The sequence below is a fragment of the Patiria miniata genome, unplaced genomic scaffold, assembly GCF_015706575.1.
Source record: "Patiria miniata isolate m_02_andy unplaced genomic scaffold, ASM1570657v1 HiC_scaffold_1, whole genome shotgun sequence".
Taxonomy (NCBI): domain Eukaryota; kingdom Metazoa; phylum Echinodermata; class Asteroidea; order Valvatida; family Asterinidae; genus Patiria; species Patiria miniata.
This window is the reverse complement of record NW_024037047.1, coordinates 29,251,273-29,279,225: the sequence shown is the minus strand read 5'-3', so window position 1 is coordinate 29,279,225 and position 27,953 is coordinate 29,251,273. Positions and strand designations below refer to the sequence as shown.

The following is a 27,953-nucleotide window of genomic DNA, read 5'->3' as shown; positions in this document are numbered from 1 at the left end:
AAGATCTTCAAACCTTGAAGAATAGATAGTTACATTTGGGAATGGGAATCTAAACTTGATTTATACATAGTTAGGCCCCTATCTCGTCTTAAACTAGAACAGTAGGCAATTAAAAAAATCTTACAAATTTTGGTACATGTAGTTGCATGTGGGAACTGTTGCCGTTTTGTTACACTAAAGCTGTTTGTTTGTGCTAGCAACCATGATTTTGTAAAGGTAACACACCTATGTTCCAACACCCCTATGTTCCGACATCCCTATGTTCCGACATCCCTATGTTCCGACACGCCTATGTTCCAATTGCACATATTCTTAACCCTAACCCTAACCGGGAGTAATACAATCAATGTGCGGGTTGTCCACACATAGGGGTGTCGAAACATAGGGGTGTCGGAACATAGAGCAGTCACCATTTGTAGTAATGTTCCAGACATGAATGAAAAAAAATGTTTGAAATGATAAATTATATATGCTATTCATTCATAAATGAATTCCGAGATATTATGAGTAAATAAACGAAATTTAATGATTCCCTAATTTGAAGTAAAGTATGTTTCATTTTTATAGGCCGAGCTTTCTTTTTTTCGGGGTATTCAGTGAGTTTTTAAACAGTAAAATACGATGTTAATCGCCCCTTGCTTGTCCCTTGCCTGTTCCCGTTGCTATTTACCCCGAATTACTCCTTTTTTCCCCGTTTTCCCTAAATTTGGGCTAAAGTATCTCATAACCTACTCCTTCTTCCGTTCCAAGCAATCATCCCTATGCTTTACTTCTTTAACAGTTTGATTTATTAAGCACTCTTTGATGCAGGGGTTGACGTAAACGTACTTGCGGAAAATGCTATCATCGGAATCACTCATAAAAGTTTTCGAATTTGGCACCAGGCCGGGGTCGTTCGTGAAGTACATGTACATGTAGTCTGGTTAACGCCACGTTGACGCATGACGCGTCTGTTAAGAACACCATGGAGCTATAAACATGAGAACACTGGCCAAAAACGAAATTTTACATGCATTCACTTCTGGAGGGGAACTAAATACGCAACCCTCAAAACACAATGACAACAAATATAGAAGGTCACTGAACAAGGACAGTACACGTGCATAATACCGAGGTGGTCTACATTTTTTTAACGGCAGACGTTTTAATGGCGTGCGGTGGCAGACTCGAACTGTCCGATTTCTGGCTGAACCACGAAGATGCGAGCCTCTTCGCAAAATCTCAGGTTGGTAATGAAATAGTGACCATTGTAATAATTTCATCGACCTAGGACCAGCAGGGCAATTCCCCCCTCCATGGTTTAAGTAACCGGAAGTATTCACTGCCAACTTGAACAGTACGTTGGCCAGCACTTTTGATAATCATGCACTGAATATTGTAATCATTTTCATCGACCGATGGAGCAGCCATATTGAGTCACTTAATCGGTTCAACCATGGAGAAACCGAATGAAGTTGACCAGTATAGAACTGACGATGACAAATGTAATTTGCATAATGTTGGAGAAACCAAACTGATGAATGACACTCCTTTAGTGGTTTATGTGGCGGGGGGAGTCGTGAAGTCAGAGATGTTTCTCATGACATTCAGCATGTTCATAGTATCTTTTGCCATTAAATGACTGACCGTTATTATCAAATTGCGTTATAAAATCAATATCCTTCTAGTTCTGCTAGTCATCAAAAGAGAAAACTGAAAGTCATAACTTGTGCATGCAATTGACGCCTTTCGCTGTGTTCAAGTAACAGGTAGACATACATGTACACTCTCAATGATAACGCGGTCGATCGTAAACTTCAAGGACAATACATTGTACTTATAGCGCCATTCGTTCAGTGCTTCGGGTGCAGACCAAAAAGACCCAAATGATCAATGTCCTCACTTCAAAAAATCAGGACAAATACTCACAACTCCCTGCGGTGTTGAAGGCATGCATGAAACAAGCAAATTTCATCACCTCCCACTTTCTATTCATTCTTTTTAGGAGAGGGTTAACCGCTGAAATTTCACTCCAAAGAATGTGATGATCCCTATAAAAGTACCCATGAGGTCCGTCGCCATTTAAGAAAAAAAGAGATCTTCCACTCCAGTGGAACACAGACAATTTTAGGCTCTATAATCCAGTCACAAAAATACCAGCTCAAACTCCTTTGAGGAGCCGCCACACTTTGATCGGTTTATAAATCCTCAAATGCATGCATGGGCCACAAAACTCACTATTGAGGGAATGCAAATCGTGATTTGGCCCGCGCATGAAATTTGGAGTCCCTTTACCGGCCTGCCTTTTGGAGTGCAACCTTAATTCGCTTGAGACCTCTAATTTCTTTGAGCTCGCATTGGATGTTTTTTGGGGTTACCCTGGTGTACCCGGCACTAACACTTCAACGTCCACAAGGCCTGTGCGCACGACTGTGTGTTAATTTATCACGGCAAGTGACCTAACCACAATGCTTTGCGGCGTCTTCGTTTCCTTTCAAAGATTTTTGTACAGGAATTTTTACCAGCTCCCTTTAATTGTCGAGTATCACCCAATTGTCCCACCATGCAACATTTGATATATCTAATCATGCCTTATGCCACTTGCACGCCAGCCAATCGGAGACGACGTGACGTCTTTTCATTCTGAAATCTGGACAAAGCTGTTGATTGGTCGATCATTCAAAGCGAGAGGACGTTGGCGCATCCCATAACATGTCGTTACAGGCCGCATGACGCAGCCTATTTTTGCTTACACAATTCACAACGTAAAAGCATATTAGATGTTGTGTCCAGGTTTTATTAGATGTCACAACGGGTTACAGAAAACTATACTATACTATACTATTTTATTTCTCGGGAATAAATCAACAAATACATGTAAACAAATGACTAAAGTTACAACACAAAAAAACAAAAGCTTTAGATACATAAACAAACTAGAGTTTCGCGTTTGTTTAGTTACAAACGCAGAGTGGTCGGGCGGACAGCCTTTTCATTATACACTGCCCAGTTAAGTTAAGAATATATGTTTATGTAGAAAAAAGGATCAGGACATTAAAACCCTTCAAGTACAATCAATGTTTCAAAAAGGTATCTTTAACGGTGTAATAAAATTCAGTAAACATTCTATGTGCACAAAAAGTTATTTTTGGTTTAATGACGTCATCAGTCAAAAATGGTGAATGAATACTGATAAAGTTCGGAGAGGATAATTTCTCATTGTAAAGTTAAAATAACGTATGAAAATATGGGAAATATAATTGTTTGTATTAATAACACCTAACTTCCGGTTTGATGACGTATTGATAACACCTAACTTCCGGTTTGATGACATCACAGCATTAGAGATCCAAAGGTGAACATTGTAATGGATATCATTATGTGGACTTCGGAAATATGACAGGGATCAAATGATAGAATTAAATTAAAACTATGATCTTTTTCAAATTCTCCTTAAGGCAACTTCCGGTCTGATGACGTCATGAATTTGAAACCTTGCCAAGTTATCTGTGGTTAATCAGAGAATGTCAAGGGGCGATTTGATAAAATTTGGACGGATGGTTTTACAATTAAAGAAGGGAAACTCTATTTTATGTGCCGATAGGGGGCGCCCTTTCGGATTATGACGTCATCACACTGCTTTTTGCATCTTGCATTCCTCACTAAACACTTTCATAATATATATGTCTGTAGTAAAATGCTTCCGCTTTTGAGTTATATTCAGTTTTTATTGCACTTCCGGTAACACCGGAAGTAAAGGTCAAGCAGTTTTGCGTCCGGGAACACGAAATGTTTCTCACGGTATAGTCTACAACCTCACGAAAAAACGAACACAATACTCTATTTAGTTCACAAGATATAAAGCAAACTATTTTGTCAAAATTTGCCCTTAAATTGCTTGTAATTTGATACCTGATGACGTCATGATGACGTAACAAAATTTATAACATCTTCGTAACACGGTACAAGTTCACACAAGGTTTTGTGATATACCGTGAACCGTTTGGAAGAAATGTTGCCTTGTTTTGATGTCAGGCTAACGTCTTCATTTGGAATTCACCTAACTTTGACCTTCCGGTAGACCCGGAAGTAAAGGTCAAGCGAGTTCACGTACACGACAAAAACTGTTAAGCGTTTAATGGTCTATCTGATTGCAGAATACAAACATCATTGAATATTTAGTTCAAGAGTTATAGGTGAAAGTAATTGGTCACTTTTTCAGATAAAATCACTTGTAATTTGACACCTGATGACGTAATCATGACGTCAGAGTAATATGCACCACTAGGGATGAGGGTCGATATATATTGAAAGTTACAAGTTCATACCATATACCGTTTAAGAGAAAACCCGCGGAGAAGTATTGTCCGGAAAAAAGAAAGAAAGAAAGAAAGATTAATCGTAACAGATCCAAAGAGTGGTCGGGTTGTGCCCGACCACTCAACAAACTCAAACAAATAGACAAACAGACCCGATATAGAAGGCGCCCGCTGAATGGTCAGAGTCTCGAGGTCAAGATGCATTCATATGTTTTGCATAATTAATCTCCGAATCTGCTTATTATCATAGACCCTTTCTGTGTAAGGGGATATTCCATAGACTACCCTTATTAGGGTAGTCTATGTAATATACCGTGGCGAAAGCCACGGTCTATAATTTTTGAACAGATTCTGTGATTAAATTATGCAAGACTTTCTATATCGGGTCTTCGGTCATTCACCCGTTGTGTGTTATAGACATGGATAAAAAAAACTGTGTCACGCGCTCTGTATCACGTTACACGATAAGCGCCCGGTTGTTGTTATATTACAAAACACTGCATTCGAATTGACCAATCAAACCATTAGTCTTGATTTGGGATTGAAATGACGTCACGATTTAGTAAAGTCGACTCCGATTGGTTGGCGCGCGGCTTGCATATATCTGCATGCTTAGACATATCAGACGTTATACAGGAGACTTGGCTCCGTGTTTAACGGGTGATCCTCAAACTGAATGACCTAGCAGAAATGAAAGTAACAAAGACTTCTCCTCAGCTTGTAAATATTTTACGTGTACTTTTATTTAATTTTCCGATTCAGTGGCCCGTCCACCAGTCGATCTACCTAGCTTGGCGGGTCTTTCTCGCCTTGTATACCACTGGGTGGCTGGTGGCAGAATTTGTGGTCTATTGGGACGACGGAGCGTTCTTCATATTTCTCACTAACTGGACCTACATCGTGCTGACGCTCTACGCTGTCTGGTCATGCTTTGGCACATTCTACTTCACATTTTCTGGTGGCAGAAAAAGTAGTAAGTCAGTCCAAAATTGAAAACAAAAATAACGGTTTTTAATCCTGACCTAAACAGGGCAGCTGATGCGAGACTCTTGAGAAGGGAGTTGTGCATTATTCAACGCCGTTGTCAGTAAAAGCAACAAAAGCAACCCCGTTTTTTGAATCCCAAATCAAGCGCATATCTTTTGCTTTTCCTCTCTAGTCATTGCCTGTTATTGTTATTTGTTATGCCCGTGTCAAGTTTGTCTGGCGAGATTGATACTAGAGAAAATGGAAATTTGTAAGTCTGCTCCCCGGAAAAGGCATATGTCGGTATTCAAAAAAATCTTGTCACAACTATATGCTTAATTTAGTTAGACTATTTACAAGCCTTTTCCCCCTCTTCAACAATTGTAGGGTGCAATGAAAGCTCAGCCACTGGTCCATCGCAGGCATTTGTTCCTCATCCCCCATATACCGATCCAACATCCTCGGACGAAAGGCGCCCCCTGCTGCATCAGCTACCTTCGTCTGAAGAGCCAGCACCCAGCCCTCGCCTGCCGATCTACTTCAAGCTGGTCTGGCTCACGTTCAACATCTGTCTTGCCACTGACATCCTCATCACGGTGCTGTTTTGGTCCTTTCTGGTGCCTCCACATCAGTCGCCAGTGGTGTGGGCGTTTAACATCAACATACACATCCTCAATACAGTTTTTATATACACCGAGCTAGCCGTCACCGCCATCCCAGTCCGTCTTGTCCATTTTGTCTATGGCTTAGTCTATGGCTTACTGTACGCTATCTTCACGTTGATTTATTACCTGGCTGGAGGCATGAACCCAGAGACAAAAAGCACGGTAATCTATCCCAATCTCGTAGACTGGTCCCATGCCGGTCAGACGGCTTTGGTCGTAAGCGTATCTTCAGTCGTGGAGGCCCTGGGTTTTATTTTCCTAGGCTACGCTGTGTATCGCCTGCGCGTTTATATTCACAGGCGCTACTTCCATACACGTTCTGACGATAGGAGTGCTCTTACAACAGCCGACATTTAAAACAAAATTGAATCTTAATCAAACAAATCACACATGAACACATAAAATCCTGCAATGAAACCTGTGTTGGTATCGGTCTGTATTGTTCAGACCATTTGATAACTATACAAGGATTGCATAACAAATGTTAAATGTACATTTTCTCCTTTTCTTTGTTTTGGCTGAGGCCTTTGCTGCCCAAGTTCTACACGGCAGGAAGTAAACATGGTTTTAATGATAACGCGGTTAAAATTGTTGTGACAAGGTTTAAACGTACATTACACATTTTCTTTGTAGGCCTATATATATATATGTTTCATATTGTTTAACTGAACTTGTTGGGAGTATGTTGAGTTGTTGGTTTTTTCATGGGACTTTCAAAAAGGGGGATGTACCGCCCTCTGCTTAATTCTCCGTCGTTCCGACGTTATATCTTGGCTATACTATAATTACGTTGTAATGTTAGTGTTGCTTTCCTTGATTTAATGTTAATTGTAATAAAGTATTAATTCAAATGAAAGAGCTTTCCGTAAATTATCCAGTGGCGTAACTACGGGGCCCGGGGGCAAGGGGGATGTGCCCTCCTCCCCCCCCCCCCAGCGGAGGTCCATGCCCGACCCCCCCCCCCCCCCGTTTGAAATCTTGAATTGCACATACAATATATACATTGCTCCTAGTGTCCCCCCCCCCTTGAAGAATTGGTGCACCCCCATTAGGTGCCCCCTAGCAGCTTAACCCTATAGTTACGTATGTACGCCGCTGAAAACATCTGCACCAGTTTTGATGATCATTGCAGACCTATTTCCTTGTGATCAGTGGTATAATTACAAAACAAGGCAGTACCTGTAATTGCACAAACAAAGTTCGAGGTTTTATCTTTCCAAAGTAAACTTTATGACCACTTATTAGACGAGGCATCATGATTAACAATATTATTTAGATACAGACTCATCCCATGGTATCAATATGAGTATCATTTGGACTTTGAGCGTTTCACTGTGACTAAACATTATCTTTATTCACGCATAAAAACTGTAGTCCTAATCGAAACATTTATTCCAGTACACCTGAGTAGTTTGAGCAGTTTTATTGCGAAGTTCTAAATATTATTGTGATGAAGGTATCGCTGCGTGTGATTCCGGGTTTCGCAATCAACACACGATACTTTGCCACAGCTAGCCGATACGGAAATACTGAACAAGGAAACTCTTTGCACATACCAAAGTACAGCACTGCTAGAACTACATAAGTCATAGACAATGCACCGTAGGTGTCTCTAGAGTAAGCAGGCTTACGCAATTTGTGGCTGGAATAAAAATGGCGTGCGGTGGGCGAGTCAAGCTGTCTGATTTCTGGCTGAACCACGGAGATGCAAGCGTCTTCGCCAAATCCCAGGTAGGTTGGGTCGTACTAGGGCCGGTAATACATTGCAAACGAAGGAGTGAATATTGGTTGTGACTCAGTTTTTGTCATGAGTGTCGGCATTGTTTTCGTTTCCTTATAGAGGGCCCATGCAATGCAATTTCTTCCAATGCAATCTTGACAATGCACGTTTGTGTCCCATTCAACCTGATGTTCAATCATCGTATTGCCATTTTCAAGGGTATTTTGGTGTCTTTTGGTTTTTATGCTCATACGAATTCACATATTCATGAGCAAAACTGTGATGTAATTTCAGGCAGAAACCGTGATATTACACCTATTTTAGCATCAAAAGTTGCCAGAATTTCGGATGTTTTGCTATCGCATATTTTCTTTGGCAATTCGTTGTTGCATGCAGTAAGCACAATGAGGAAACTTTTCTCACCAAATTGATGTTTTCAATGAGCAAATTTTTGAGTTCACAATTTGAACAGAAATTGTACAGTGTCTTCCTGAAATGACACAGCCCTCAGTTGTCCGGAAAAGCATGGACACTTTTTAAATGTTTAAAAAAGGGAACTTTTCAATATAATTAACCGAAAAGGAATGGCAAATAGATTAATACATTAAAGAGGAGTAGAAAGGTCCACAAAATGTGTTCCTAAGAATAATATTGAATAATATATGAATAATATTGATGAGAAAAACATCGTAGTATAAAACACCGCTTTTTGATGGACGCGAATTAAGGGCCAGCCCGTTTTCCTCCGACTGGCTGCCTTTGAGTCACTGACTGACCGACTGGGTTACTGAGTAATGCAGAGCTTTTTAGACTTCCCGATCCAGTTCGACTATAGGCAAGCCTAGTTTTTGTTATTTCCATTTTCTTGTGAAGTTGACAACGCCGAGGAATTTGGTTTAAAATCCCGGTAAGGCAAAACGAGACCACTTGTTAGCCGTCCAAAGTTTGGCAAATAAAAATATATTTGTATTTAACATTTTGATGACAGTTTACAGTTAACTATAGTAAACAAAAGTCCTATATTTTTTAAACAAGGTTGACATTTTAAACGACAAGCTTATGGCAAAACAAAATTACCGTAAACAAAAACGGAGGGTATGAAAAATAAGGCAATTTTTGTAGCCGTTCTAAGTTTAACAAACAAAAAGATCTTTGTGTTGAACATGCACTCCAAAAAGCCCAGGGTCAGATTTAACCTGTAATCCGGGTCATATTTGGCCTGTTAGTTTTTCCTGGTCAATCTGACACTTTTCTGGGTCCAAATGACAATTTTGTAGCCGTTCTAAGTTTGGCAAATAAAAAAACCTTTGTGTTGAACATGCACTCCAACACGTCCCGGGTCAGATTTAAACTACACTCAACCAAAAAAGAAAGCCCCCCACCCCCTTCATACTTGTTTGTCTAACTCAAAAACTACTGCACACATCTTGATCAAAATACAACTGATCGGTATAGAAATTCCTTAGCAATCCAGAAATACTCCTTGTTTGGCCCAAAACAGTGATAATGTGTACACAATAATGCAATTTATGACAAATGGTACCGGAAAACAGTTGCACTTTTAAATACGTGCAAGGTGAGTCATATTTAGCCTGACACTTTTCCAGGTCAAATGACACTTCTCCAGGTCAAAATCTCACTTCTCTGACTCATTTTTCCGTCAAAATGACCCAGAATTTTTGACTCATTTTCCGTCAAAATGACCCAGAATTTTGTTATTTGGCCCAGAACAAGTCATGTTGACCCGGAAAAGTGTCAGTCTCCAAAGAACCCATATACCGGATAAAATCTGACACGTTTTTTAATAGAGTGTGTGACGCTGACAGTAAAAGAGAATTAAACCCTCCATCCAGGATTTTTTTTCCTATCCCGTTCCCATGCAGTGGCCGATCCACAGGTTTATCTACCCAGCCTGGCGGGTCTTTTTGGCTTTGTACCTCCTTGGCTGGCTAATCTTCCGTCTGGCAATAGAAAAGAACTTTGGGGGTTTCTTCGTCTTTCTTACCGACTGGACCTTTCTCGTGCTGACTCTTTATGCGGTGTCGTCCTGCATTGGCGTCATATACTTCACCTTTGCTGACAGAAGTAACCGATGTAAGTTGAAATGGGATGTGACCGGACCCCAGAAAATGTCTTATACATGTGTATAGGGCATATACTGAACTCTTCATTTTGAATTGTTGATACATGTACTCAGTTTGATGTTGATACAAATTGTTAAATGGGTTTTCTCGGCTATTTAGAAACGTTTATCATTGAGTTCACCGTTTCTAATATTCAAATTCGTCCACCAACATGGATTTAGTGCACTTCCAATGTTTAATTTCGGGGTTTTTTCAGGCAATTTCAAATTCAGTTCAAGCAAATTCAAACAATGAGCGCACGTTTTCGTCCCGAAGTATTCGACTTTGTCTCGTCTACGCCAAACCTTGTTATACAGAAATCAAATTCGTCTAAATTGATTTATATAAGACGGATTCGGTCCCTGAATGCTGCCATTCGGCAACAGCTCAGACGAATATGATCTGTAATGAGGAATGTTGATCCGGTGACTAAATGACTAAATTGTTTTTGTTACAAACGTGTGAAATTTTTTTGGACGAAATTTAATGTTAGAGTTGTTGAATTTGAATGAAAAAAAAAGTTTTAAAATAACCGGGGAAAATCTATATCATTATGTACTTGAAGCACTATTAAATGGGCATGATATTTGCACTATAATGTAATCTGTTTTCCTTTTCCGTTTTAACTGAGGAAGTTTACTCCAAAGACACCGCATCACAACCGGAAAATGTCACTGTTCAGGATCTCGGGTCTAACATGAATGTTACGTCCACCGAGCTGCCGACACCAAGACGGCCCCTGGAGGGTGCTGTTAGGCCCCCCTTGCCTCACTACTTCAAATTTGTCTGGGTCCTGTTCAACATCTGTCTGGCCGTCGATCCCATCATCACAGTGGTGTATTGGTCGTTCCTCGCGCCGCAAGAAGAGTCTGGCCTCGGCTTGGCGCTAGACATCCACTTCCACGCCCTGAACACAGTCTTCATCTATGCTGATCTGCTGGTATCCGCCATTCCAGTTCGTGTTGTCCACTCCGTTTACCCTTTCCTGTACGGCACCGTGTACATCAGCTTCACTCTGATCTACTTCTGGTCCGGCGGCGTGAACCCGTACTCCGGAGAAACGGCTATATATCCCGGGGTGTTGGATTGGTCCCAGGCCGGCTGGACCGTTTTATCCTGCGTCGTGATATCCATCACGGTACCCCTGATTCATCTGTTTGGTTACGGAGTCTACCGGCTGCGCGTTTATATACACAAGCGATATTTCGGTCGCAGGCCTGAAGAAAACTGTAATCTTACCACAGCCGAGGAGACACCTGATACATTTTACAGCGAACATCAGCAAGATATGTAGGTTTTACAACCTTTATTACACAAACAAAGAAGAGGAAATCGTTTAGTTTATGACACCTCTATTTGTTTTTATATAGTTCCATTCAAAAATGACTTTTGCGAAGGACTGTCATTTCCAAGATGACTTTTGCAGCCTCAAGCAGTCTGAGTTTATGTTAACCCTTATAGGTTTTTGTCAAATCCGATCAGTGCTTTGGAAGAAAATGCGACTTGTTTTAGCAGTCAGTGATGTGTGAGTCACAGAAGTTCAGACACAATTCCCGGTCTGTGGAAGCCTGCTGATATTCAACATGGTAATCTTGAACTATTTAGGTGAGTCCGAACACATAGAGTGCTTTTCCTGCTTATCATCGCCAAATATTTAGGCAAGTCGATCCCAAAACACAAAAGGGACTTTTCGTTCTCCAAATACATGATTTGGACCTTATGCACGAGTTGAATTGAAAGTGAGGAAATCCTCATTTTTGGAATTTGCGAAGTGAAATGAAATAAAGTACATAACTAAATAATTCAAGTTTGCTTAAATGAATAATTTAAACTTTGCAATTAAACATTCCCTAATGTTGTTTTAAGCCAGATTAAAAAAAAGTGAAATAAGGCTGCATAAATAGTCTGGCGCCATCCCATTCGACAGTTAACAATTTATAAAATACGATCAGGGAACACGACAAAAATGGCTACCTCGTGAATGGTCCATGGACAACCTCGTTCCCATGGGTACTAGATCTTGCTGCGCCATGTTGTTTCCCATCATGCCTTGCGCGCCGAACTCAGCCCATGGATTTGTCTCATTTAAATGAAGGAACGCGCACGCGCCCATGGAGTCGAGGCTGGTCCATGGAATTCCGGAACGTGGTCTTAAAGTACACGATTATCAAAAAAAGGAAGACGCCTGGGATTCATAATGACTTGTCTGAATCTCAAAATGCTATGATTTACAGCCAGGGCGAATCTCCATAGCTTTCGTGAAAGGGGGTACGGAGTGAAGGCGTGCATTGCTAGGGGATCGAGGGGCATCCCCCGGATTTTATTTTGAAGTCTATGCTTTCTCTTGCATTCTAAGCAGTTTGAGAATAAATTAAGGAACTTTGAGCATTCCTTTTACCATTTGTTTTTCCTTTTGTACTAGTTCATAACATGATAGTCATCGGCTGACTGTGCAAATCCCCCACCCCTGCCCAAACCCCCTGTCCCTCTATAGATCCACCACTGAATTATTTTCAGCAACCATGTAGATCGAAGGCTTAATGAGGTTAAAATGGATCAAGCCTAAGTATTTTTTGGGTGGCGGACTGGAGGAGTATATTGGATGCATGGTCAAAGACCGATTAGCAACTCAAGAGATTGAAGGCCTTTTTTTGAGGGGGGGGGGGGCTATTTCAAAAAGCTTATTAGCTGCTTGTCCTTTTGTCCATGTGCGGGTCCAAAGTGTAATATTCTGGTTATAATTCAGTTTACTTTTAGCGGATGGTTAAAATGATCTTGGTGAATTCCATCGTAATGCTAAAACGGGGAGGGCCTTAACCCGAAAAGGGCTGGGTTATTTCGACCATCTCTCAGCCGGGGGGGGGGGGGGGGGAGGGGCGGAATCCGCCCCCTCCCCTAAGATCTCGGCCATTGAGTGACGAAAAAAATTGAAACTCGACACATGCATAGAGCAACTCACATACCCAAGAAATTTCATGACTATATGTAAAAGGGTTGAGGAATTATGGCTAATAGCACGATTCGTAATTTTGCTCTGTGTTCATGACGTACGTGTACTGTATATGAAAATTCAGTTTTGACGGCGCGAATTAAGTGCCGCAAAATTTTGGGCTGCGCGGCAAACGGGTCCGATTTTTATGTTTTTGGTGTCAAAAGGTGCGCAAGACTCGAGGCGAAAAAGTCAAAACAGCCGGGGTCGCGAAAAAAAGAGAAAATTCAAGGCTTGCGGAAAAAAGTTTAGGGTAGGGGGCCGGCCCCTGGCCTTTAAAAGGGGGTCGCCCTACAACAGGAATTAAGGGATGAACTTTTTAACCTGCCACTGAGGCCGTCCAAGCAATTTCGCCATAGAATTAACAAGACGATATTTTCAGTTGGATCATCAACATCATTTTATTCAGCATGATGGTAGACAAGAAAAAAAAAACATTTTAATGTGGGAATGCTGTGAGTTGAAAAGCAGGCCGCGGGGAGCATTTCAGGAAGTGCCACTAAATGTGGATCTCGTTTTAGCAATTCACCATCAATTATATAAGCAAATAAATTAATTAATAAATTATATGAACACTGCGTGTGTTTTGGGGGTTTCTTTGGTATTATGGGTATTAGCTGCTTTGCCACTGCTAGCAATTTTGCTAAGTGGTCATACACATAATTTACAAATGTTCCCCGTCAAAGCTATATCGTTTTCCCAAATGAAATGGCAGTTTTATGGTTTTTGTATCGAAAAGAATGAACCGAGTAAGTGCTTTTCATTTTGGACAAAGGAGGGCGCTATACATGTACTACAAACACAACAACTTAAGAAAATAAGAAGACATGCAAGCGGAACAGGAAACACAGCTCACAAACGTAAACAAACGTGATCCCTTGTGATGATAGCTCTATGGTGTGACCGTACCGACGACCATCACTTAAAAACAGTTAATTAGAATAGGGCCTAGAAATCGTGTAGCCCACGATGACGACGTGTATTCAGCGACCGAAACTATCAGATTTTGGTTTTACAACAGATGATAGCAGCGTGTTTTATCGTCCGCAAGTAAGTCGAGATTCATCATCATGAGACTGGCAGTTAGCTCTAGCTAGCTTGACATGCTCATGATCAGGAATTCACGGAAAATTTCCATATACGAAGTTCACTCAACACTCTGTGTACAAACCCTATGAGATTGGACTGAACAATTCTAAGTGTTTTCTAAGAGAATGCTTGTATTTTCTCACTGCTCAAACTAGTCAAATTGACTTTGATGACATGAAATTGCTATCTGGGGGCTTGTTAATGTTAGTCAATACAGAGGAAAATTAGTTAACTTCGTATATGGAAATCTTTCCAAATACTGCCTCCGTAGTCAGTATTTCAGTCACATTTATGGGACTAACTTGGAACATGAACCCGGAAATGTGGCACGAAATATAGGCCTAAAATGAGGGGACCTAATCTTCTTTCGCTTTGATGAGGGTGAGTGTGCTTCTAAAGTGTAAATAAACCACAAACAATTTACAAAGTCTAATCGTAAAAATAAAAACTTGACAAAGTTCTAGGAACAAAAATTGCAACCTGAGGCCATTTTTTTCTTCATATGTCATCTCAATGAAGGTCATTCATTGTAAAAATGATGATGAGACATGAATCTGGGACTGAGAAATATTTCCAATTTTGTTAGGAAATACTTAAAAATAATTCTTGACTCTCCATAGACTTTTTACACAATTGCAGAAGTGGTGTCAAGTTGCAACATTTTTTCCAAGTTCTACATTTTCGGAACAAATCTGTCCGATGGCCCAAACGCCAATGGTTCTGGAAATTTAGAGAGTTATGGATCAACTAGGGCAACTTTTTGGGTGGATTTGTGTTTCAGAAAGTGGAATTCCAGACAAAAGTATTTGGTCTATCTATGCATTTCCATGTCTGATAGCGTATTGACCACCCAGAAAAATTCTAGAAGGCACAGGAGAGGTGCTTCTAATTCTAGAAATGGGCAGTGGGAGTCGGACCTTGAGTGGAGTGTTGAAATTATGCAAAACGAAATCGGGACAACTTTGCCCAGTCTTAGCCAGCAAAATTCTCCACAATTTTCATTGGGCAAAGAAAGGGTCCTCAGTGTTTCACCAACCAAGTTTGACGACTAAATTCAATTTTTAACGGAGACATTTCTTTAATATTTTGCACATGGATGGGAGGGAAGTCAAGTGATTTGAAAATGAGGCTAAAGACTAGACTGGCACTAGACAAAAAATGTGGGACTCTCAATACTGTGTATGAGAGTCCCATAACTTAAGGTGTTGAAAACAGAGCTGGGTTCTCCAGGCTAATCCAGGAGACAATTAATTTACCACAACTGGCCTTCTACCAGTTGTAGACTACCACTAAACAGAAAACATGGTTTTAGGCCTATATAAAGATGTCCAGTAGTTATACAGCCTAAGTCACAGGCTGCATATTTATTGCATAGTTTTGCAGTTAACAATCTACTCATCAGATTTTGGTACCATGTATGTATGTAATTGACCCATAACATGCATGTATAAACTTGAAGATGACTTTTGATGGATACGTACAGTGTATTAAAGAGATTTGTTCATGCTTTGTTTCACTTTCAGTGGTCCAAGTTACCCTTGTTAGTCCTAGCCATCTACCGGGTTGTTGTATCCCTGTACGTGATTGGTTTCTTCATCGGTGTGTTGGTCCTTTCTATCAAGAGCCAGGGCGGTGCATCATTCGTCTACCTGACAACGATCGCCTTCATGATCTTCATTGCATACAACGTGACGGCGAGTGTTAATGTTATCTGGGATGGTTGCATCAAGCGGAGAAATGCCGGTGAAGGTAATGGATCTGCCAATACCAACAATTACCAATGCAGAGCATCACTAATCCTGCTTCACTAAAACATTACTTGTGATTGATCACAAGTCATAAGTCAATCACAAGTGAATCACAAGTGATCTAGTCCCAAGTCGACTCACAAACTATGAACCTGACAAAAGCATTCCTTTGTTGTTGCTCATCATTTGTTTCTTGCAACTAGACTTATGAATTGACTTGTGATTGACTTGTGCCTGGGCTCGTGATGTTCATATTTTTTGGTGTTTGGTAACCTGATGTCGTATTACAAAATCATGGCAGCTATTGATCAGTCAACTGCTTTGGCCGAATGTTTACTCCAAAATGACATCACAAGCTCTAAAGGCCGCTCCGATCGGCTGGCACGCGGAGTTGCATCACATTTACATGCACATATGTATCAGACTTTTTTAGTGTGGCTCTGTACATGTGAACATCTGATCCTCAGACTAGTAAATGGGTTATCTTCGAATTACTCCTTTACGTTTGTTTTTTTCTGTGATGTTTTTAAACAGAACTTTGTGTCCGTCACAAGACTCACTGGTTCCTCTTCAGCATGACAACCAACCTCAATTTCCTAGTCACCCTGGTCTATTGGAGCGCCCTTTACACGCCCATGCTCCCACTCATCTATGATCTGACCATGCACACCCTGACATCCGTCGTCTGCCTGTTGGATATCTTCCTCACACCGGTGCCCATCTACCTCCTGCACTTTGTCTACCCTCTGCTGCTTGGCACCATCTACCTCGTCTTCACACTCATCTTCTGGGCGGTGGGCGGCTTCCACAGACAGCCCATCTACCCCTTTCTAGATTACACGGATCATCCGGGCCGAGCAGCAGGTGCGATCGTGGGGATCTTCGCCGCAGTGGTGCTCATGCAGGGTGCTGTCTGGGCACTGTATAAATTTAAACAGTGGATCTGGGTCAGATGTGACGGTGGCACCAGTGCTCCTACCCGACTGAGGACGTTATCGGCTGCCGAAGTGGAGGAGCATTGCATCGAGGATGAGAAGGTAGTTGATGAGCCAATCACGACTGGACAGATATGAACATCAGTAGTTACATACACATCGATGGCACATACACCCGCATGTTGAGGAAGGTTGAGGAAGGTTCAGTTCAGAAGGTTCACCAATGTCCGGCTCTATGGAAAACTCCCTGCGCTCACGGAGAAGATCAAGGCGGGTAGGTTGCAGCTTGCTGGTCACTGCCACAGACACCCTGTGCTGCCTGCCTGCTAGTAAGCTCGTGGCTTGGGAACCAACGCATGGCAGACAAGAGCCTGGACGCCCAAGGACAACTATGTTAATGACGTTGATGCAGGATGCAGGAGTCGAGACGAAGGAGGAGTTGGCCAGCTGCATGGAGTCAAGGGAGGTGTGGCAACGTCTCGAGCCGACTTGATAGATAGATAGATATAGTTACATACAGCAGGTTCTGGACATATTTAAAAGTCTCAGCCTCTTTTTTCTGCCCTCCGGCATATTTAAAGTCTCAGCCTCTCTGTGCCCATCTTTAAAAAGACTGTAAAATCTTCAATCAAAAACATTGTGCACACATGCGGCTTGTATCAAGTCTACATATTACTTTGAATCATTGAAAGTGTAGCAGGACCCAACGTACTTTCATTTCGACACAAAAGAATATGATGACGCACAGTCGGTGCATGCTGAACTTCATGCTCTATGACTGATAAATGCATACTTTCAGTGGGGGCGCTGTTCAAATCCGGCAATAATTAACACTATATCACAGAATAATGTACATATACCCCCTTACCAATAACCAAGCTGGATCTGTACGTAGGAGGGCAAAGTACCAATGGGGGGAGCCCACTACCTTAAAAATTAACAAAATACACATGTATGGCTCACAATTGCTCGCCAAGGGGGGCCCGGCCCCACCGCGCCCCCCCCCCCCCCCCCCCCACCAACCCCCTCCCCCCCCCCCCCCCCCCCCCCCCCCCTTGACGACGGGCATGCATCAATCCACAAAAAGAGAAAACCCTCTCAAAAACAATTACAATGCGCCGTGAAAATACATTGTAGGCATATCATTTGTAGTTTGCATAATAATGGTCACTTTTAAAGAGCGCCCCCATTTGGAAGATGGGTAACTCAGGGGTGTGAAATCTCAGCTTTAAAGCTGATTTCAGCTTTTTTTTGTTTTGGATTTCAGCTTTTTTCCAGCTTTTTCCCTCACTTGCTGTGTACAAAAGTATAGGAGATTTCCAAAGTTCAGCTGTTTTACACCTTTTTTCAGCTGTTTTCAGCTATTTTTATCAGTGGTCACTCACACCCCTGGTAACTGCACCCAACACCCCCACCCCCACCCCACCCCACCCCATTTGATTTTACGGAGGCCAAGAAAAAAAACATGTCTACATTTGGGCGCGGATGTGCGGTTGCCCCCCCCCCCTTTCCAACATCAAAATAAGCTGGATACGCTACTGCCCTTCAAATAAGCCACCTGGTTCTGAGCTTCCACATAAGTCGTGCATTTCCTGCATTTATACATGTTTTTTGTCAGACCACGGCCACAAGGGAAAAACGAGGTATTATATATAAATTTCATGGATATCCTCATTGAATTAGGTTATTCACTTGGGAAACTAGCGTCCGTTTGGGAAACTGTTAATGTAGAGCTTGGCCGGGTATAGCTAGCCCATTTGCACACTTGCCAGTATAGGTTGGTCGAGCAGTCACAATGTTCAAATCCAGCTGAATTCAGTTGTATTTAGGCAACTAGGAATAAAAGGCATGTTTAATTTGTCCTTATTTTTACAATATATACAAGATGAATACCATGATCGACTATTTGTCCACCAGGAACTTCAGTATTTATCTAATAAAAAGGAAATGCGAAAAGGAAGGAAGCGAAAAAATTGATTTAAAAAAAAAAACGAGTCGTGAGAATATATGTTATGTTGCTGGTATTGTGTATTGATATTAAATTTAACTGGACCAGCATGAAAAAGAGGTCTTTCAATAATTACTGAAGTCCCTTCAAATGAAACGCAAGTAGTAATGTTTCGCCCCAAACTATACCTCAAAATCACCCAAAACCGTAATATATTTTACCAAAATGGGCCATACGGTTCTGTTTATTTTCTGTAATCGAGAGAACCTTTATGAATAGATGACAAAATGTATATGCAAAACCTTAAAATGTATGTTATGAAGGCGTGCATAATATTCACGGCACAATGGTTTATGATTTCGCATAGTACATGTTCATAAAAAGAATTAAAGCAACATTTTATTTATAAGACCTAGTCTTAAATGAAGATCTTGTTTGTAGGTGCTGTGCGATGGGAATACCTTTATAACTACTGCTAAAATAACTTGCAAACTACATGTTAACTATGTGAGGTACAACGTCCAAGGTAAAGTTCTCATAATTTGCAAAGGCACGACGTTACGAAGTGCTGTATTTTCCGCATAACAGAAACTTGTGATTTCTTTTGAGTAAAAATTCATTGAATATAATCTGAATACAGTCAAAATCTCGGGTACATCAGCTCAAACCATTCCTCTATGCTCAATTTAAGTTGTGATACGCTGACTGAGTGACTCGTGTAATGTAGCTTGTACGTACAACCACTGCTCAGTATAACTTTCGGAACTGCACGATGAACTTTAATATTAAAGGTATAAGATTACCTTTAACCATGCGCTAACTTTAACAATTTAAGATCAGACGCGCAATTCCGGTTGGACCGGTCCAGTAAGCCCCTCCCACTGCGCACGTGGGCAAATTAACACGTGTTCCTCTCCAATGCCACACTGCATTTTCCTGCCGCGCGCATCATACGCGCGTGCACGCATGTCGGACTTTTGTACACGCGTGTCGGACATAAATCACGGCTGTAATTGGTCAGAATACCATGGGGCGGTGCTTACTGGATCGGTCCATTGACACCGTTGCAAATACCGTCAAAAATGAAACTGTCAAAATATATATCCTTGAGTGTAAGTATACAAAATGATCAAGCGTCCTGTGAAATCATAACACCTGGTTTCTGTCATCTTCGAACCATAAGAGGAATTCCAATCATTTCCTCGCGACGGTAGGACCAAACCATCGCGCTTTCAATGTTTTGCGTCGAGAAAAATAAAGTTGCATTTTTCATAGTTTTCTATAAATTATGTTATCTACTGAGCTGACATTTCGAAAGGTTAGTTTTTTTATTATCTTGCTTTCTGGCGATTCAACGTAGTGTTACTTAAAGCTATAGTCCATCATTTGTAATTTGTGCATTTTGTTCGTTTGAAGCAACAAAAGAGTTCAAAATCTAATGAAGAATACTGAACAACTAACCTGATGAAGTTTCAGCTAAGCTTCAGCTGTACATTCCGAGAAAAATAGCATTCTAAGATCTCGCGCGTGTGCGTCGTTCCAATACTTGTGCGCTGCGCTGAATAACAAAACGAACTACTAATTTAAATTTTCCTACGGTGCTTCTTAAGAATCACCGTTGGAAATGCCTTCTTTCGTTGATTACTTCAAAATGACAGCTTCCCAAAAAGAATAATTTCACAGGGAGTTTAGTTCCCTTACTATCTTTCAACCAAGTATGTTTTTCAACAATAATTACGCCAGTTACTTTTCGGATGGCTGCAAATGATGGACTATAGCTTTAAATTGAATCATCTGTTTTTCCTTCCTCCATGATCGATTTGACAAAGCCTAGTTTTTGCAAATGCATGGTGTGCACTCTTCGTTTCGTATAAGTGACTTCGTCATACACGCGCACGCACCACTGCAAGCGCCCATTGGCTAAACACTCAAGTTACTTTAACGTCCGGTTCCAGTGGGCGTGGTTTAAACTAAAAGTGACGTCACACTTACGAACCGGATAACCTACAGACAAGGCAATACTATGAGTTTTAACCCGGTCTGTCATTCACTGTTGTGATGTGAACGGGAAATTCAGTGACTGCTTGTTGCTACACCCATATTCAATAATATTCCACGGGCATGCATTTCCCCCTTTTTCCACCATAAAGGAGATTGAGAGATCATTGGTGCTTAACTCTTAAAGGGCCAGGGGAGAGGGGCGGAATCCGCCCCCCCCCCCCTCAACTTTTTCCGCGATAGCTTTGAAAAAAAAAAAAATTCGCGACCCGAGCTGTTTATGACTTTTTAGCCTCGAGCCTTTGCGCATCTTTTGATTCCAAAAACATAAAAATATTCCGCGCTACGCCTACGCGCCGTGAAAACTGAATTTTTCCATATACATGTACGTACATCGTATACACGGAGCAGAATTACCATTCGTACATATGAATAGTTAATTAGCCATAATTCCATAACCATTTGACCTATAGTCACGAAATTTCTTGGGTATGTTTATGGGGAGTTGCTCTATGCATGTACTGAGTTTTAAAATGTTTCGTTACTCGGTGGCCGAGATCTTAGGCCCCCCCCCCCCGGCTGAGAGATGGTGAAAGAGCTAAAATAACCCGGCCCTTTTAGGGTAAAAAAAAGTACATGTACATGTAAGTACAATGTACATGTACATGTACATGTACAAAAGTACTTACTGCCATGACCCGTACGGTAATATGTTGACGGTCGGCCTTGAGGCTGGTCAATGATGTACAAAGCAGGTCGAGGATCGACTCACAAAGGAAGCGCTGCAATGATGCAGTGACCTCCGTTTCACCGGAGTTATTTAAGCGTGTGATTCTTTCCTATGTTTGCCAAGTTGTGAATGGAAGTGTTTACGGAATTAGCGTGTTTCTCGTGTCAATGTTGTAATCATAAAAGGCTGCCATAGCCTGCACGGTGATAGACAACGAGTGGGACGTCAAGCTTAATATATCGGAATTAAGAAACGAAAGATTCTGTCTAGTTCACTATCTTAAAGTGTATCGCTTGTGTGTGACGTGATCGAGTCAGCAGCATGTCAATGAAGTGTTGTGAACGACCAAAGCCGTCTGATTTTGGGCTGAGCTACGATGACGCCAGCGTGTTTTACCGTACACAGGTATGCCGGCGACATTACAATGTATTTCAAAACGTGTTTTTTTTTTCTGAAGGAGCCGGACATTTAGTGTTCTGAACTTCGGGACAAACCGGCGAATATGTCTAGTAGGCCTATATCAAAGATCCTATAGCGCCGTATAGGCTACAACTTTCTTATACTGACAGTGTGACACCCATACCGTGTGCTGGTAGAACGTATACACAATACCATATGTGAACTTAGATTACGCCCTTTCACTAAATGGTATATACATGTATATAGCCATGAGGATTTTGCAATGGAACGTGCCATTTTCGTACTCGGGGGAGAGCGGTCTTACTAAAAAGCGTCAACATGTCAACACAGCGTCAACACACTCCAAAGCGTCAACACAGCGTCAACACATCCAAAATGCATTAAAAGTGACACAAGCAGTATGTAACCCATACAGTATGCACAGAAACAAGATTTTGGCTTAAAATCAATCTAGGTTAAACGTCTGAAAATTGTGATTTTCAGTTCAAGAAAATTGGCTCTCCGTGCCGCTCCGAAATCGGCTGCCATGTTGCCTCAGTGGCAGCGCGGACCATACCATTATGCTAAAGGGTAACAGCGTTGTACAATAAACCATGGAGGAAGGAATAGACTATCCTTCCTCCATGAATAAACCAACAGAGAGAGCGCGGCCGGCCAATACCAAAAGATGTCCATTTCAATAAAGTAAATGAAACATAAACACAACTCACAAAATAATGATCCACCACTCCGATCTTCAGTCCTCACAGATCTAGTATCCCTCTGTTGTTTATGACAAGATAATGTCATTATCTACACACCCCTGCTTGAAATGGTGTAGTCCAAGATTTGTGCGAAGTCAAGATGGCGGACAACGGCCGTGCAAGTGAAAGGTCATTTTTTTCGCGTGAAAATACTATATTTTTAACAACGAAATGGAAACTCAATCCAATGGAAATTCTCTTTTATTCTATGCTTTACAATTATATATCATTTTGTCAATTCAGAATGTGTTTTGGATGTGTTAACGGTGTGTTGACGCTTCTGTCATGTGTTAACGCTGTGTTGACGCTGTGTTGACGCTTTTTAGTGCGACCCGGGGAGAGACCTATACATGACCATCCACGCTGAAGGCCCGTGCATAAAACTAGACCGCTTTTCCTCTATACTGTTTATCATCAGTATGATGATCGTAGAGAAAAGGTATGATGTAGAATCCCGGGACAAACCGTTATTTCGTTTTACCGTTTTGCATTTCCTCAAAAACAAAAACAGTAAACGCACCGTTGACCGTTTTTTCGTTTTACAGTTTTGTAAAACGGTCAAACGGTATTAGGTCACAAAAAACAGTGACCTTTTTGTTGTTTTTCTTGATTGTTGAAAGCGATAAACGGTTAGTTGCTTCATTTCAGAGTGTTGTTTTACAAGAACATGACAATGAAAAACGGTCAATAGTCCTGTCGACCATTTTTTGATTTAGGTTCGGCAATTAAGCAATGCACCTAGGAATGTTAATGCGTCCTTATGGGATCGAGTCATTGCCTGGGACACAAATTACCCTCCCTCACATTTCGTTCTCACGACATAGTTTTCGAACTGGCTATTGAAGAGCCGCGCCGAACTCCAATTTCCTTCAAATATCTGCAACTTCTTCAAACGTATTACCATCCTGTATCCACTGTAAAAAGTAATGTCCTCCCTTGAAGTTTCCCAGCGCCATTTTTGCTTGCAACTCTTAAGCCCCACCAACTGAATCGCGTGAGAAGGGGGTCAGGGTCACGCCAGGAATCACACCACGCATTATGCCGAGGTAACACTTTTTCATGTAAAGCATGGTCCCCCTCCATCCCCCTTGCCCAGCGCCACAAAATGCACCACGGACTGCTCACTATGACACTGAAATAAAAAAAAAAACAGTCTGTATTCAATACTGACCGTTTTGCTGTTTTTCAAAGTTATTTGTGTAAAACTGTAAAACAAAAATCATTGATCGTTATGCTGTATTGAAGTTTATTAAACTTATAAAATAGAGAAACCGTATTTATCTTAATACCGTTTGACCGTTTTACAAAACTGTAAAACGACAAAACGGTCAATGGTTTGTTTACTGTTTTTGTTTTGAGGAAATGCAAAACGGTAAAACGAAATAACGGTATGTCCCGGGATTATGTAGGCCTAACAGCAGACTGGGACATTGAGTGTAGAAAAACAAAATTCTCCAAAAATGTAATGAGGCAAGAACTATATATAGGTCCTCAGTTTTTCACCAGCCAAGTTTGCAGCATATCAATTCATTTTTAAATGAGACTTTTCTTCAACATTTTGCACCTGAGAGCTAGTGAAGCCAATTAGTGATTTCAATTTGAAGCCTAATCGGACGAGACCAGAGTTGTAATGACTCGAGTCAGTGACTCGACTCGAGTCAGTGACTCGACTCGAGTCCAACTCGAGTCACATTTTTTGGTGACCGTGCTGGAGCTATGAGTAAACATTCCTCCATGCTCGACTCGAGTCATGCGAGCAAATGACTCGACTCGACGCGAGTCCCTCATCAGAATTGACTCCACTCGGCTCGAGCGAAGACGTGTCAAGATGCATTCTTTCCCAAAAGTGAAATTTGTGTTGGCTAAAATCATAGACTTCAATGATCACTGCATCTTGACACGTCTTCGCTCGAGTCGAGTTGAGTCTTCTGATGAGGGACTCGCGTCGAGTCGAGTCATTTGCTCGCATGACTCGAGTCGAGCATGGAGGAATGTCGATGAGATGCGCAAGAGTCCTGAGCTAAGTCAAGGAGAGAGAAACCAGGACTTGTTTGCCGTCTCTTGGCAACTCTGTTTCAGTACCGGTATCTTCCATATTTATATCAGAAAACTTAACATCTTCGTTTTCCTTCTCGTCAGTGGAAGAAGTTTCCCTATATCCTCTTCATCATCTACCGCGTGGTCCTAGCCCTCTACCTGCTGGGTATATTGATCGCCTACTTCGTCCAACAAATCCAACTTCTGGCAGGGCAGGCGTTCGTGTATCTGACCAACCTTGGTTTCATAGTGTTCGTCATCTACATGGTGGTCGCTGCCGTCGTTGCCGTGGTGGATGGCGTCATCCGACCCCGAATGCAAAATGGACAAAGTGAAGGTTAGTTTCATCATAAGAGTATATGTATATTACATGTACATGTTGGGTCGATTGCATGGTCACGGTGTCCCGAGTATGCAAATTGTATTAATTTATTGCAGTTTTGTTATTGGGCCAACGATGTTCCATGAAGTTTTGTCTCTATTCCCTTGCCTCAAACTTTAACCCTCTGGCATTAAGCCAATAAGTTGTACCTACGAATTGTTTTTTGTTTTTGCCAATTATCTTTTCCAAACTGTTGCCCTCTGGGCCTTGGACCATATTCTCATTAACTGGTGTTTCCCTGAGGGAATGGGGAAGGGGGCCCGGACACCGGGGGCTCCACTTCACCGAGTCATGACTGACTGTCACTTGTGGGTTATCCTGGTTGTTGTCCGGCGAAAAGATCGAGCCGGGCAGTGCTATTGTGTATTACCCCGCAATCGAGTAGCCATGCCGAACCAATTGAACTGAATTGCTTTGCACCCAAGAATTGCTAGCTTGCCTTGATTTTTGCCTGAAAGGACAGTCACCTATGCTAGGGTTTCAAACCTTAAAGCACAAGAGTAACCACTGACTTAGGTCACATAAATTATTCACATCTACATTCATTTGCCAGATGCTCCGATGGGCATACGTCACAAGATACATTGGATGTTCTTCAACATCACCATCAACCTCAACATCCTGGTCACCTTCATTTACTGGGGCGCCCTCTACAACCCGGCCTTCCCTTTCTTCTATGACTTCCACGTGCACACCGTCACCTCCATCGTCTCCCTGCTGGACCTCTTCCTGACGCCCATCCCGGTGCGTTTCCTGCAATTCATCTACCCGATCTCCTTCGACGTGGCGTACCTGGCGCTGACCGTGATCTTCTGGGCCGCTGGAGGGCGCACCATCAGCTCAACCGGCGCCATTTACCCGTTCATCGACTATACCAACTCGCCCGGCCTGGCCGCCGGCGTTATCCTTGGTATCTTTGTGGCCGTTATCATCATGCACGGCCTGATCTGGGCCCTCTACAAGCTGAGAGTTTGGATTTGGTTGAAATGTGGCAATGAGGCCGTGACAACTGAGATTGATATACAAGAGCAAGACAAATTGGAAGGGGATCTCTAGTTTTATTGACTGTTCAAAGCCAAGGATCAGTCAAGTCAATCACAAGTCCATCGCATCTTCAGTCACGAGTAGATCACAAGTTCATACACAATCCAGTCACAAGTTACAGTAGGTGAACAGCAACTAAGAAATGCCTTTATCAAAGCTCAGTTAAAGCTTGTAAGTTGAATTTGGACTTGAGGACTTGTGATTGACGTACGAAGGATCGACTCATCAGGGACTTGTAATGGAGTACACTACGTCCCTGATAAGGATGTCTTTTGGCGGTCGTAACAAATAACCGGTTCTGGTCTTTTGCAGCGGTTGAATGTTTTAGCGAATTCGATTTTACAGTAGAAAATACAATTACATGTAGGTTATAATTACTCCACATCCAAAGTCACTAAAACTTTAAATCAGTGACAAACAACCGCACAACTATATTTGTTACCGCCTCTCAAACGCACTCTATACCTTTGTCCAAGCCTATAAATGTTTTGGAAAATTGTGCAGGTCGTAGACGCATGTAGTGCCAAGTGACTAACTTAAAAAAAACTCCCTGGGTTACCAAATGCAGCCCATTTTAAAGCCGTTTCAACTAACCTGATGGTGTTGGGGTTAAATAGTAATTCACAATAATTGTGCACATGACCACAGTGACTTCATTGAGTGCGAACAAAATGTAGCAGAAACCAGGCTAAGGCCGAAAAAAGTTACGTTTAACATTTTTTTACACCTTATGTTTACTAGATATACCAATGTAGTCGTAAATTCAGTTATTGCATTTCCTTGACAAATCTAAACAGCATTCTTACTCCTACATTTTATGGTGAAAAAAAATATGTCGGCAAGATCTTGATATTGAGGTTTACAAACATAATCTCTCCGCAGAATTTGGTCAAATCCATGTCCTGGTATAGGCACACAAATTTGATATGCACCACTAAAAGTATTGAGAAAAGGCTAGCAATGGAAACTTTCTGTAGTGTAAACAATGCAAAAATGTGTGTCATCGATAAGCAAAATGCTTAACACAAAGTTGTAGTACCTATGATAAGCAATACAATTGCTCCCAGTGTGATTCATTTCGATCTACAATTTATGGCCATTCATCAGTCAGCCCATGCAAAGAAGGCCTACGACCAATGTGCAAACTTTGGAAATACTAGTTAATAGGTTTAATTTAAACATTTTGGTGAAGGGATTAAGAAACTTTTCAGTATTGCCTAAAAATGTTGATGCTTGTTTTTGGTTTTTAATACAAATCTTGTATAAATAATCTGTGTATAGTTTAACCTGACTGTGGTGTACTCAATTTTGAGTGTGTTGCATGAATTTTGTTTTTAGTAAAGATGTATTTTTTATGATTACCTATATTGCTATGACTCGTCATTTGAGATAAATTCGACTTGAAATCGGACGTTTATGTGCATGTAAACATATCTTTAAGAATCCACAAACTTTATATGCGTTAATGAGCAGTGCGATGGTTTTGTAGCATTGGATAGGCATTGATAATCACATTGTGCAATCATTGCTAACGTTATCATTTACATGAATCATGTGTTTTTTTGCGTTTTGTTTTTCTAATGATGTGTAACAGCTAACATGTTGAAGTTTATCTCAGTGGCTAATATACATTTTGAAAAAGCAAAGAGTTAGTCAGACCTATTTTTTGGGAGGGGGGTATGCAGGTCTCGTAATTGGATTCCGTTGCTATAATGCACGCAAAAAAAATGGCCGCGGGCTGGTCTATTTTGAAACCACCTTCAATGATCGTTTTCTTCCAAACGTTACTATTTCAGGCGGAATAATTTTCGTAGGGTGTTTAATACCAGCTTTGCTTCACCGTGAGCAAGGTTTCTGTCATATACATGCATCGGTATGTTCCTTTCCAGGTAACTGTAAATGTTCCTACCTGAAATTAATAAATTGAAATACATCTAATAGCACTTTCTGTATAAGATGCTTGCAATTAACGCACTTGCCTAGGTCTATTGTCAGAGTCGAATCCTGGAATACGAAGTCTTTCGGCCAATCTAGCACCATCTTTTATATTGTGTAAGCACTCTATCAATCGTGTTTACCCGAATAGTAAACAAGTGTCAGGCCAAAAAAAAAGAAACT

General features: G+C 41.4%; 4 protein-coding genes across 6 annotated transcripts; all 4 read left to right on the top strand.

Moving 5' to 3' along the window:
* Positions 1 to 948: 948 nt before the first annotated feature.
* On the top strand, positions 949 to 6,775 carry LOC119728180 (protein rolling stone-like). The gene is made up of 3 exons (XM_038200273.1): positions 949 to 1,225; positions 5,061 to 5,271; positions 5,652 to 6,775. The coding sequence occupies exons 1-3, from the start codon at positions 1,148 to 1,150 to the stop codon at positions 6,284 to 6,286; spliced, it is 924 nt and encodes a 307-aa protein (XP_038056201.1). The 5' UTR covers positions 949 to 1,147; the 3' UTR covers positions 6,287 to 6,775.
* Positions 6,776 to 7,258: 483 nt separating this feature from the next.
* On the top strand, positions 7,259 to 11,609 carry LOC119728169 (protein rolling stone-like). Its single transcript, XM_038200260.1, has 3 exons — positions 7,259 to 7,660; positions 9,533 to 9,743; positions 10,408 to 11,609. Exons 1-3 carry the CDS (start codon positions 7,583 to 7,585, stop codon positions 11,064 to 11,066), a joined length of 948 nt encoding a protein of 315 aa, XP_038056188.1. The 5' UTR covers positions 7,259 to 7,582; the 3' UTR covers positions 11,067 to 11,609.
* A 1,953-nt stretch (positions 11,610 to 13,562) lies between these two features.
* Positions 13,563 to 17,532, top strand: LOC119728154 (protein rolling stone-like). Of its 3 annotated transcripts, none has more exons than XM_038200249.1 (4): positions 13,563 to 13,811; positions 15,374 to 15,599; positions 16,133 to 16,681; positions 17,053 to 17,532. In XM_038200249.1, exons 1-3 carry the CDS (start codon positions 13,731 to 13,733, stop codon positions 16,669 to 16,671), a joined length of 846 nt encoding a protein of 281 aa, XP_038056177.1. In that variant the 5' UTR covers positions 13,563 to 13,730; the 3' UTR covers positions 16,672 to 16,681; positions 17,053 to 17,532. The 3 variants fall into 3 exon arrangements, with proteins under 3 accessions (XP_038056177.1, XP_038056168.1, XP_038056158.1); XM_038200240.1 differs by having other exon boundaries at positions 16,133 to 16,685; positions 17,048 to 17,532; XM_038200230.1 differs by having other exon boundaries at positions 16,133 to 17,532.
* Positions 17,533 to 21,229: 3,697 nt separating this feature from the next.
* LOC119728143 (protein rolling stone-like) lies at positions 21,230 to 27,377 on the top strand. The gene is made up of 3 exons (XM_038200219.1): positions 21,230 to 21,614; positions 24,512 to 24,746; positions 25,345 to 27,377. Exons 1-3 carry the CDS (start codon positions 21,531 to 21,533, stop codon positions 25,845 to 25,847), a joined length of 822 nt encoding a protein of 273 aa, XP_038056147.1. The 5' UTR covers positions 21,230 to 21,530; the 3' UTR covers positions 25,848 to 27,377.
* The last annotated feature ends 576 nt before the right edge of the window (positions 27,378 to 27,953 follow it).